At 39.9% G+C, this 13,327-nt stretch overlaps 1 protein-coding gene across 5 annotated transcripts in view; it reads right to left on the reverse strand.

Moving 5' to 3' along the window:
- The window catches only part of BCLAF3 (BCLAF1 and THRAP3 family member 3), a 75,699-nt gene that overhangs the window by 9,979 nt on the left and 52,393 nt on the right, over window positions 1-13,327 (reverse strand). For 3 of the 5 annotated variants that reach the window (XM_030934320.1, XM_030934318.1, XM_030934319.1), the window contains exons 11-12: window positions 13,219-13,308; window positions 7,214-7,369 (exon numbers count right to left, since the gene is read on the reverse strand). The exons of the other annotated variants lie outside the window; for them this stretch is intronic. In XM_030934320.1, the coding sequence (XP_030790180.1) occupies window positions 7,214-7,369; window positions 13,219-13,308 (246 nt within the window). The remainder of the gene's footprint in view (window positions 1-7,213; window positions 7,370-13,218; window positions 13,309-13,327) is intronic. 5 annotated transcript variants of the gene reach the window in all.

A 13,327-nucleotide genomic window follows, 5' to 3' on the forward strand; every position in this document is an offset into this window, starting at 1 on the left:
TAAGATTTCTCACTGTTAAAAGAATTTGTGTATTTTTAAAAAATTGATAGTACTAGTTATCGAATTCCTGTGGTATGTAGGTTCCTCCAAAGAGATTTAAAAATATAATGTAACAGTTTTAAGACTGTCAGTGTTTATAATATGCCAGAAATTGTATCCTATACAATAATTTATGATAAAAATGTTAGATAACCTACAAATGTGCAAGAAGGTAGATAACTTTTCAAAACTTTATAGAGTATGGAGCAAAAAGGTTGAAGAGCACTGAAATAAATAATTAATACATCCATAGAGTGGAATAATATGCAGCCATTAAAATGGATGAATCAAATGGAGTAATGAATGAGTGATGGAAACGAGAAGACTTAAAACTATTAAAGTTGGAAGGAGAACTGGGAGAATTAGTAGGACATGTTTCTAGCTTGGCTTGGCTAGCTTCAAGAGCTAGGGGACCTGAGGGAAAATGAGTGGTTGGGGGAGGACAGCAAGTCTGATATAATTTTTAACAGCTTTACTGAGATGTAATCCATAGACTATACAGTTCACCCATTTCAAGTGTATAATTCAGTAGCCTTTTAGTATATTCACAGAGTTGTGCAACCATCAATCACCACAATCAGCTTTAGAATATTTTTCTTACCCTAAAAAGAAATCCCATACCCATTAGCAATAACCCATACCTGCTTTCAATTTTCCCCTCACCCTCGAGTCACTGGCAACCACTAATTTACTTTCTGTCCCTATAGATTTGCCCATTTTGGACATTTCATATAAATTGAATCATACAATATATGGTCTTTTTGTCTGGCTTCTGTCACTTAGCATCATATTTTTAAGGGTCTTTCATGCTGCAGCATGTTTCAGTGCAAGTTTGATTTTTTTTTTGAAACGGAGTCTCACTCTGTCACCCAGGCTGGAGTCCTGTGATGTGATCTCGTCTCACTGCTACCTCCGCCTCCTGGGTTCAAGTAAATCTCATGCCTCAGCCTCCTGAGTAGCTGGGATTACAAGTGTGCACCACCACGCCCGGCTAAGTTTTTGTATTTTTTTAGTAGAGATGGGGTTTCACCATGTTGGCCAGGCTGGTCTCGAACTCCTGAGCTCAGGTGATCCGCCTACCTCGGCCTCCCAAAGTGCTGGGATTACAGGTGTGAGCCACTGCACCCAGCTGCAAGTTTGATTTTAAACATGCTAAATTTGAGGTGCTTTTAGGACATCCACGTGAGGGTGTCTGGGAGGCAGCTGACAATCTGGAGGTCTGTAGAGTAGTCAGGGTTGAAGACATCAACAGATGTCTGACGGCTGAAATCTTGGGAGGAGGTAAGGGCAATGAAGACAAGAAGGAGGATTAAGAAAAGAGAATAATATCACATCACACTGGGAAATGCTTACATTTTAAAAGAATGCACGGAGGAAGACAAAACCAAGTAAGACAGAAGGCAGAGACGTAGGTAGTGAAACTGAAGACTCCAGAGCCTAAGCACTTGAAAGCGATGATGCCCTTATGCAACACTTCCTTTGCACCCTGGCACACTTCAGCTCAAGGGACCTGGTAAGTGTATACTAGATTTCTGTTGATTCAGCTGATCTTGGTTCCTGTTCTATCTTCGTACTCCGTGACTTTCAAGGTTTCTTTCAACCCCCAAAACCACGAATTCCAGTCTCTAACTTCCTTCCTGCACTGTCATTATGCCTTCTTCTCTCTTCCTTTCCTATCCATGGGCAGAGCTCTGGTAAGCACCGCAGCACCTGAGGGCTGCTGGAGAATGCTCCTTGGATCTCCACTGCCTTGGAACTCCTTGCCTTCCTGACCAAATGCCCTATTACTTACAGTTTTTCAGAGGCAATGTTCCCAGAGGTGACTTCATTAATTCTTACTAGCTTCTTTGTTCCAATCTAGTATATAATCAGACTCTCAAGAGTTTCTGAAAACTTCCTATGATGAGCAGAGGATGCTTCCTGGGGGTACTTCTGAATGCTAGTGGATTAAAGACAAGCCTTATTCCAGGTAGTAATAGACATTCCTCCCACCCCTTCATCTTCCAGCCCAAGCACAGAATCCAAGAGAAAGCAAACACAGTAAAAGGGACTTAGGGTGCCACAATGGAATATGACAAGTACATGATGAATGAGGAAGAATTTCCGTTCTGTACTTATCTACTACTGCTTGGGAATCTGACTACTTTGTAGGCAGCTGGAGAGCAATGCAGTTTAGGGAAGCCACCATCATTCTGATAAGTGGAAGCAGAAGATGTATTAGGAGCACATCTATGATCCCCACCACCACCACCACTCCCCAAAGCTGCTTTTTGTTGGAGATAGGAAGTGCATGGCATAGGATGGTGCAATCACCAGACTGTACTACAGATGAGGAAATGCAAGACCTCCCAGCCATGAGTGATCACCCAAGCATTTCAATATGGCAGGGGAGTGAGGAATCCAGGCAAGATCTGTCTAAATCTTCCTGGTGGACTTTAAGGTATATGGGAATAAGTAGGTTCACATCCAATTTCAGACTCAAGAAGGTTCCAGGGCACTTAGATTAATTAATGATGCATCCTTAATGAGTCTAGGTGGTGGTCTAATAATTGCCAAAAGAATGAACTCTCTAGCGGGGCAAAAAGCCAAAGCAATGCAGAGATGCTGCTCAGACTAAGATTTCCCTCTAAGGAAGACCCTTCCAAGTTCCCTCTGATGCTAAAGCTTGGGATGAAGAGTCATATAAATGGTACCTCACACCCAGGAACACTACTTGAGTAAAAATGTCCCTAATTTAAGGGAAAGGGAAAGCAACACTGGAAGAAACCAGAGTCTCCAGGCCTTCACTCTTTTTTTGAGGGCACAAAGGCCTCAGATAAAATGGACTAATAGGTCTAAGCCATCAGTTTATACACATGGAATGGGATTTCAGAGTACACAATACTACTTGGACAGCTGAAAGGCCAAGTTAGTCTCAGGTATCTTACTTTAGACCCTGGCACAAACAGAACAGCTTCAATGCCTCATTCCTTTCTCTAAAGGTTAGGAGAGTGGAGCCCAGCTGTTGAGTAGGGTGTTAATAGTAAGGTAACTGAGTTGATGCTGTACTCGTAGAGCTGGGCTTTGTTCAAACACAAATCTATAAAAATTCTGGCTCTGGCTTGCTTGCAGGCACTGACAGTAGCCAGAATGGAAAACTCCATGTCAAAGTGGCTGCAATAGAAAGATATATGAAGCAGCATCCAGAAGGGTGGGCTTAAGAAAAACAGGTAGTAGACACTGAAAGAATAGTAGATACTAATTAAAAAAAAAATTCAGTGTGTTGAGACACTGCTAATGCAGCCAGACGGCAGTGAAGGGCAACAGGAAGGTTAGGCTGTGACCAGCGCTGAACCCTAACTATAACTGCTACATTTTAGATGATACAAACAGCCTAGGCCTAAAGATTGGAAACCCGAAGCAGCCTGTAGCTTCTTTTAGGATATACTTCTTATGTCCTGTGATGAAGGCCTGATTTCTGATTTCTATTTGCTGTGAAGTGGGGCTGGTGAGCAATGTAGTCTGGAAGAATGGGGTGGTCAGCAGGAATTGGGCAAACTGAGGCAAAGAAAAGAATAACAAAATGGAGCAAGATTCATGATATATAGAAACGATAAGCTGAAGCTGAGAGTCAGGTAAGCACTCAGCAGCCCCAAGTCACTGAAAAAGATGGAGCAAAAATAGAGTCAAGCTAAAACTCCAAGTTTAGCACAGAGCTAAAAGAAAACAAACAGACACCATGTACCAGAAACCCAACCTTGAAACTGAAGAGAAGGCCTGCCTCAGTCATTTTCCTTGAGTGAGAATCAATGAGTAGCTCCCCTGAAAACAGTCAGGCTGCCATCTGTGACTGGGGACAAATATCTGAAAGGTCTGCTGCAAAGAAACTTGCTACACAAGGCAGGAAGAGAAGCAGCATCTCTACCTAAGCCCTGGCACAGCCTGACAGTGGGGAGATATACGAGATGGGAAAATGATTCCATCGACACTTTAAAAAAAGAGATGGGGGACAGGCGCGGTGGCTCAAGCCTGTAATCCCAGCACTTTAGGAGGCCGAGACGGGCGGATCACGAGGTCAGGAGATCGAGACCATCCTGGCTAACATGGTGAAACCCTGTCTCTACTAAAAAATACAAAAAACTAGCCAGGCGAGGTGGCGGGCGCCTGTAGTCCCAGCTACTGGGGAGGCTGAGGCAGGAGAATGGCATAAACCCGGGAGGCGGAGCTTGCAGTGAGCTGAGATCCGGCCACTGCACTCCAGCCTGGGCGACAGAGCGAGACTCTGTCTCAAAAAAAAAAAAAAAAAAAAAAGAGAGATGGGGCTGGGCGCATTGGCTCACGTCTGTAATGCCAGCACTTTGGGAGGCCGAGGCAGGTAAATCACATGAGGTCAGGGGTTCGAGACCAGCCTGGCCAATATGGTAAAACCCCGTCTCTACTAAAAATACAAAAATTAGCTGGGCGTGGTGGCAGGCGCCTGTAATCCCAGCTACTCAGGAGGCTGAGGCAGGAGAATCACTGGAACCCGGGAGGCAGAGGCTGCAGTGAACTGAGATGGTGCCATTGTACTTCAGCTGGGCAACAAGAGTGAAACTCCATCTCAAAAATAAATAAATAAAGAGATGGCTTTCCTAAAACCATGAGTGACATACATGGTGAAATTAGAAATCTTCTAAGGTACTCAGTTAAAACTGGGGGTGTATGTGTGTGACATAAGATATTCTATTTAACTCTAAAACATAAAAAAATAAGTTGCCAACTTCATTCTACTCATTCATCTTTTGAAAAGTGTTAAGATTTACTAAAATCATTAAGCAAGTTCAGTGTAAAGGCTTCATAAGCGTAAGTATTTAAGAACACATTTATGATTATAAGTTATAAAACCACAGTTGGGCTATTCAATAGCAATACCAGAGATACACACATTTCTCAGAAGAAAATATTAGCCTCAAATCATGAGCAAAAATGAGCCTATGAATTGACAAACATGCCTCACTTACTGATATAATGCTACTGTTCTCATCTCTTTTTTTCTCTTCCTGTTCTTTTTTTTTTTAAGTTGGGGGTCTTGCTATGTTGCCCAGGCTGGCATTGAACTCCTGGGCTCGAACTATCCTTCCGTCTCAGCCTCCCAAGTCGTTGGGACTACAGGCATGTACCAGTATGCCCAGCAATTCTCATTTAAAATATAATTATTTTGTAGAAGTTAATTTTATGGCATATTTATGCTGCATTTTCTCTCTCTCTCTCTCTCTCTGTTCTCTCTCTCTCTCTCTCTCTCTCTCTCTCTCTGCCACCCTTTTTCTTTTCTTTTATACCCAGGCTGGAGTACAGTGGCATGATCACAGCTCACTGCAGCCCTGACCTCCTAGGCTCAAGCAGTCCTTCCACCTCGGCCTTCCAAGTAGCTGGGACTACAGGAACATACCATCATGCCCAGTTTATTTATCTTTTATTTTTTTTTCTAGAAGTAGGGTCTTGCTATGTTGCCCAGGCTGGTCTCGAACTCCTGGGCTCAAGCAATCCTCTCTCCTGGGCCTCCCAAAGTGCTGGGACTACAGGTGTGAACTACCACTCCTGGCCTTATGCTGATTTTTCAAATACTACCATGGTTCATTCAAAGAAAATCAATCCACAACTAAAAGAGTATGCAATTCCAATTACCAAGTAAAGAAACTTTTTATTAACATTAAGAGTTATCGGCCGGGCATGGTGGCTCACGCCTGTAATCCCAGCACTTTGGGAGGCCGAGGAGGGTGGATCACCTGAGGTCAGCAGCTCGAGACCAGCCTGGCCAACATGGACAAACCCCGTCTCTAATAAAAATACAAAAATTAGCCAGGCGTAGTGGCAGGCGCCTGTAATTCCAGCTACTTGGGAGGCTGAGACAGGAGAATCACTTGAACCCAGGAGGCGGAGGTTGCACTGAGCTGAGATCGTGCCATTGCACTCCGGCCTGGGGAATAAGAGCAAAACTCTGCCTCAAAAAATTAAAAACTTAAAAAATTTAAAGAAGAGTTATTAACAAGTTTGGGGAGTTAGGAATAAAAATATTAAGCGTTAGCATAATGGAATCTACCTCAGTATCTATCAACGGCTGAATGGATAAAGAAAATGTATATATATACAATGGAATACCATTCAGCCTTAAAAAGAAGGAAATCCTGTCATTTATGACAACATGGATTAATCTGAAGGATACTATGTTAAGTGAAATAAGCCAGGTACACAAATACCACATAATCTCACCTATATGTGGAATCAAAAAAAAAAAAAAGTCAAACTCATAGAAACAGAGCAGAATGGTGGTTACCAGAGGCTGGAGGGATTGGGAAGAAGTTGGTCAAAGCATCAACACAAAATTTCAGTTACACAGAAGGAATACATTCAAAAGATGTATTATACATCATGGTGACTACAGTTAATTACAATATATTGGACACTTGAAAATTGCTAAGAGAGTATATTTTAAGTGTTCTCAACACAAAAAATATAAGTATGTGAAGTAATGGGTATTTGCTTGATTTAGCCATTCCATAATGTATACATATATCAAAACATCATGTTGAACACCATAAATAGATGTAATTTTTACTTGTCGATTAAAAACATATATTGAAAAAGAGCATATAATGGTAATGAGTGCACAGCACTGTGAATGAAATTAGAGTCGCTGAACTGTATGTACTTAATGCTACTTAAAAATGGTTAAAATGGCAAATTCTGTATTATACATATTTTACCCCAACAAAAAAAATACATGAACGGGGAAAAGAAAGAGTTAGTGTATTTTGCAATTACGCACCCTTTGTATATATTCAAAATTTTTTTGGCACTCAGATAATTCACTCAGATAATTGTATAAGACTAAAATACATCAATTAAAAGGCTTTACCTGAGTTTCCATTTCAAAGATTAACCATACAACAGAAATTCTAAAGTCAAAAGTTCAAACAGCTAATATATGCAAAGTATTTGAGGCATAATGCCTAAAAGCATTTTAAGGTTACGCAGTCTCACAACTGTATTACCATTACCTCCCTGAGGTTCTTATTCAACTATCATGCGACAAGAACATTTAAAAACCCAGGTTGTTTCTTAAAATTAAATGAAAAACCAATTTATCTAATGAACATAGATAATTTAGGAGTTTAAATGTCACTAAACATTTTAAAATCATTATAATTCAACTAACCTTCTTTTTTCTCATTAATCTTTCTCTGAATTTATGAGTGATAAATCCCCTTGGGCCAGTGAACCGTAAACGCTGATACTTAGCCTGAATGTACAAGCTCTTCTGTACCAGGCCTGATTTATAATTGGGCTGGCATCTGCCACCTCTAAAGTTGCTCTGTGAAGGAAAAAAAGGAATTAAATGTTAAAACTACACCTTCCAAGTCTATTTTATTAGTAAACAGATGAGTGGGTGGCTGGGTGCAGTAGCTCACGCCTGTAATGCCAGCACTTTGCGAGACCGAGGCGGAACTCCTCAAGCTGATCGCTTGAGGTCAGGAGTTCGAGACCAGCCTGGCATGGTGAAACCCCGCCTCTACTAAAAATACAAAAATGAGCCAGGTGTGGTGGCAGGCGCCTGTAATCCTAGCTACCCAGGAGGATAAGGCAGGAGAATTGCTGGAACCTGGGAGACGGAGGTGGTAGCGAGTCACTGCTCTCTATGCTTGAAAAGCACAAAAGAGCGCCGCTGCACTCCAGCCTGGGTGGCAGAGTAAGACCCTGTCTCAAACAAAACAAAACAAAAAACAGATGAAAAACTGTCTGATACTTGGAGCTGTCTGCATTCTAGGCCTTATGGATATTAAAACAAAAAGAGTTAATGATGGTGACAAAGTATGTTTCTCTCAAGCTGGCTTCCTAGCTCATTTTATATATTAATATATATTTTTAATTTTTATTCTTAGCTGGGCATGGTGGCTCATGCCTGTAGTCCCAGCTACTCAGGAGGCTGAGGTGGGAGATAGCTTGAGTCTTGGAGGTAGAGGCTGCAGTAAGCTGTGATTGTGCCACCACACTCCAGCCTGGGTGACAGAGCGAGACCCTGTCTCAAAAAAACAAAACAACAACAACAAAACCTATATCAAACCAAATTTTGAAAACTGTTAAGTTAAAAGATTTTGAGGGCAGGCACAGTGGCTCACACCTACAATTCCAGCACTTTTGGGAGACAGGTGGGAGGACTGCTTGAGGCTAGGAGTTCAAGACCAGCCTGGGCAACAGAGCGAGACCCTGTCTCTACAAAAAAATAAAAAAAGAATTTGAAATTAATTCTTGAAATTCATCATGCTAACAAAATAAAATGTTCAGAACCTCTAATGAACTAAAATTATTCTTCTGATTCATAGTGAAATATATCAAATCCCAATGAGAGGGAAAGATATTAAGTATCAATATCTATTTAAGAATCAAAAAATATTTTAACTTTATTCCTGTTAATACCTTCAAACAAATCTTTCTTCACTACAAAAGACCGATTACTTAAAAAGAACATTTCCTAGCCTGCATATACTGTGCAGCACTACATTAGACATAAGAGGACAACGGATATTCGTGTGTTTCTCATGTGGTTAGTAAGAGAAATGGTCCCTTGTTAATTTACTGCTGGGGGTGGAAGAGGAAAACAGTCCTCAGTTTTGTCAGTCGTGAACCAATCCTCTCCAAACCTTCCCAAACAATTCTCCAAATCTCCCTCCCTCACTTTCCCATATCACACACTGCTCGTGTCTCCCCGCATTTCCAAGCGTCCTCCTAGAATAATCTAAAACAGATGGGAGCAGTGGCGCAAAGGTTCATAGATGGAGTCTATCTCTGCCCTGCTAAATCTTAAAAACTTAGCTACTTGCCAACTTACGGAAGAAGCTGCATTAAGTTCTTGATTATGAAAGGGATTTCTTCCCCAAAATCATTCAATTAAATTCTCCTATAGAAAATAAACTTAAAGCCATATGAAGAAAAACCGTGGGCTGAATGAAACTTTTAACAAGATCAGTTCAGCATAACTTGAATATTGGAAGATTTAATTCCAAGAAGTAGAGAGAAATATGGTAGAGAAAGAAAGACTTTGGTGACCCAGCGTCCTCTCTCAGGCATAGTAAACTATAAAACTGTTCTGAGCTTATTTAACAAAATTCATACCTAATATTATACGCAAGGTACAAAGACTAAACAGATCCACCTCTTTTCCTTCAGGGGCTGAAAATGAGTAGAGATGCTGGGTCTGAGCACTAGAGACGCAGCTACTCCTTCTGATTTTGCCAATAGGAGTCTACCAAGATCCAGGAAAAGGGCTCTCCATGCTTGAAAAGCACAAAAGAGCATTTAATTTGAATGGCACAAGCAGGAAGTCTTATTCTTCCATTCGCCTTACCACTCAAGGGCTAAGAACTCAACCAGTGCTCATTTATTAGGCAGGTACAAGGGTCAGAATAAAAGCTATACATTCTATATCTTTAAAATAGCAGCCGTTGCATACTAAATTTATTCCCAAATGTGTTTTTTTTAATAAAATGAGCATTTTACTCAGAAGATTGATATATAAACTTTATTATCTGCTAATCTGTTCTCATGTACTCAATTTTCTCAAGTAAAAAGGAAAAGACAACCTAGTTACATGTAAATGTTTCATCACAAAGTTGCATGAGAAGAGTTTTGTCTTTAAATCAAATTCTTTCTTTGTTTTTAATAAAAAACATCCGAGTCACATTCCAACTACTACATGACCAGGGTCCAATCAAATGGTATGAAACTAATAGTAGCCCCTTTTAGAATGTTTCAGGGAAAGAGTTTACTATTTGTAAATGATTAAGGCTGAAAACAGAAGCCAAAATTACAAAAGCAAACAAAAGCACATTTCATTTACAGAAAGTTAGGGTCTGAATAAATATTTATACACCTTTACAGATATGAGTCCAGATTTTTTTTTTTTTTGAGATAGAGTTTCCCTCTGTCACCCAGGCTGAAGTACAGTAGTGCAATCTGGGCTCACTGCAACCTCTGCCTCCTGGGTTCAAGCGATTCTCCTGCCTCAGCCTCCAGAGTACTTGGGACTACAGGTACATGCCATTGCGCCCAGCTCATTTTTGTATTTTTAGTAGAGACAGGGTTTCACTAAGTTGGCCAGGTTGGTCTCGAACTCCTGACCTCAAGTGATTTGCCCGCCTCGGCCTCCCAAAGTGCTGGGATTACAGGCGTGAGCCACCATGCCCGGCCAGATATGAGTCAAGATTTCCTCAACATGAAGAGCTAAACAATAATAACTCCTAAATAAACTATTACAAGGTTGAATATACTATTAACCTCTGAAGAAGTCAATAAAATTGTTTACAAACACTACAATGGCTGCATTAAATAACAACCCTCTTTAAACACTGTTTGTTTCCTTTTGATAATAAAGTTCAGATTAACCAGCAACTAAAGCAATGCCAGGAGGAAAAGAGATTGGGTCTTAGGTGAGTTGTTGTTACTCGAGCTGCTGTTGCTTTTTAACAAGAAGACAGTTATGAAGTTGTGAAAGGGGAGAACTGGCTGCAGCAAGACCCATAACATCAAAAATATTAAGCTACTAATTTAGTGAAAGCCAAAATGTATGCTAGACTGAACCATGGCTTTAAAATTATGGCCTAATATATAGACATTTAAATAGAGTAAGTACAATGTTTAGGCTCTGTAATAATTTTCAAAGACTTGGCCAAAGAAATAGATTTTATTCTTTTTGAAATTTAGTGTTTGGTTGATTTTATTTAACTTCCATTCTCAGAGTACTTAATAACAGGAAACAGATTATGAGCCATATTGGGAAAACAAATGCACAAATGATGTATTACAGTGGAATAGTTAACAAAACCAAGCAGATTCCTCTTTTCACAATTATTTCAGAAATGGGTATGTCAGACATAATGAAGCACATAATTTTACAAAAAAAAAATTATGCCCGGCCTATTTTTCAATTATTTTCTTAAGGCTACAGAAAATTTCAGGTAAAACAGAATTATAATGAGACACTAATGTTAAGACTACCTGCACAAACCTGACACATCAGAGCTAGTCTTGAGACTGATGCAATCCATTTCTACATGTCCTCTAAGGTGATTACTATGTCGCTTTGAACTAGTCCAATTCATGTAAAAAGTAAATTTTAGCAAAATATTTCCTTTTTTTTTTTCCCCTTTTGGAACAGGGTCTCTTCACTGTGTCGCCCAGGCCTGAGGGCAGTGGCACAATCTCGGCTCACTGCAACCTCTGCCTCCCAGGCTGAAGCGATCTTCCCACCCCAGCCTCCTGAGTAGCTGGGACTACAGGTGCACGCCACTATGCCCAGCTAATTTTTGTATTTTTTGTAGAGACAGGGTTTTGCCATGTTGCCCAGGCTCTTCTCGAACTCCTGAGCTCAAGTGATCCACCCGTCTCAGCATCCCAAAGTGTTAGGATTACAGGTGTGAGATACAGTACTCAACCAAAATATTTCCTTTTCTTAGGAAGGATTATTTCTTCCCACTATTTTACTACAAAGAATTGTACACTTCTAAGCATTCATGTAACATTATATAACTTTAAATGATTGCTCAAGAGGTAAAGTTATATATATCTTGAAAACATTTTTCTATGAATTTATGTTAAAGTATCTTCCCTTAAAGAAAAAAGGTAACAGAAAATAAATCTTATGATGCTCTTAGAAAAATACTATAATTAACTATATCTGACCAATCAGAACAACATGTAGGAAGCACTTAGATCTGAAAGCCCATCTATATTGTCTGTAAGTTATGCAGACATCACATTTTCAGTTGATGTGATGCTCCATTACTCAAGAGATCAAAAGATAGCATAAAACACGTATATATTCTACGGCCATAATTATTTTTAAAAACTTCGTGTCACACATGTTCTTAGATACACAAACCACTGGCTAAAAATTTAATCTATTCAATGCCTACAAATTACGTTACTCTCATTGAATAAAATCTTTCAACATCTATAAATTTTGACTCTCAAGAAGCCAATATTAACAGATCTCACTCAACTAACCTTCTAGTCCATAATTTTAGATAGTTTCTACTACTTTTCTGTTCATACTAACTTCCTCCTAATGAGTTAACTACTCTATCAAGCCTGCCTGCCACTTTTACACAAAAAGCTCAAATTCTTTCCTTTATTTAGGGGAGGGAGACAATATGAGTAAAAAATGTGAATAAAGTACCTATTACAGGCAAGAAACTGTCAAAATTGATTTTAAAAGCACCTCAACTTTTGCGAGCAAGGAGACAGAAATGTAATACCTTGGGCCAGGTGCAGTGGTTCAAGCCTGTAATCCCAGCACTTTGGGAGGCCAAGGTGGGTGATCACTTGAGGTCAGGTGCTCGAGACCAGCCTGGCCAACATGATGAAACCCTGTCTCTACTAAAAATACAAAAATTAGCTGGGCATGGTGGCACGTGCCTGTAATCCCAGCTACTTGGGAGGCTGAGGCAGGAGAATAGCTTGAATCCGGGAGGCAGAGGTTGCAGTGAGCCGAGATCACGCCACTGCACTCCAGCCTGGATGACAAAGGGAGACTCCGTCTCAAAAAAAAAAAAGAAATATAATACCTTGTATTATAATTCTAACTCCATATATTTGGGGGATGAGGTGTTCTGGATAATCAAACATATTGGTTGATTAAAAATTATCATTCATATCAGATACAGATGTACCAATAATTAGAGTGTGATAAAATATGCTTTAACAAAGCTACCTGGACCAGAATCTTCCTGTGATGATCCAAAACACCTCTAAGGGTTGTGTGTCCATGGCAGGGTTTTTCAATCTGTGATTCTTGGAGAAAGCTCTACAGCTCTGCACGTGTATCTTAGAGGTAAAGGTTCTGGCTTAAAGGGAGGGTCTGCAGTCTTGCCTGTCCCCCCACCTAGAGCCACTCCACCTGCATCTGTTTTATGTATTTGTGTTTCTATGTAGTATTTGGAAAAGGATTCTACTGGTAAAAAAAAAAAAAAAAAATTGAAAATCAAGTCCTAAGGAAAGGGGTCATCAATAAATTGATTACAGTTAACCACAAATGTCCAGAAATACTAGTTTATAGCTACCATTTGAAATCATATTACAAAACAGCTCTTGATTTACTAACACTAAAACATTATGTCCAAAGCATAAAACCAAAGCTGGAATTAAATGGAAAACAACACTCAATACCTTAAAAGGTCTTACTCTCGTGTTTCGGCGATTTCCCTCAACCTGAAATGGTTTGTGAGTAATTATGTCTTTTCTCTGCGTAGTATAATTCTGCATGAAAAAAAAGTAG

Source organism: Rhinopithecus roxellana, chromosome 7 (assembly GCF_007565055.1).
Source record: "Rhinopithecus roxellana isolate Shanxi Qingling chromosome 7, ASM756505v1, whole genome shotgun sequence".
Taxonomy (NCBI): domain Eukaryota; kingdom Metazoa; phylum Chordata; class Mammalia; order Primates; family Cercopithecidae; genus Rhinopithecus; species Rhinopithecus roxellana.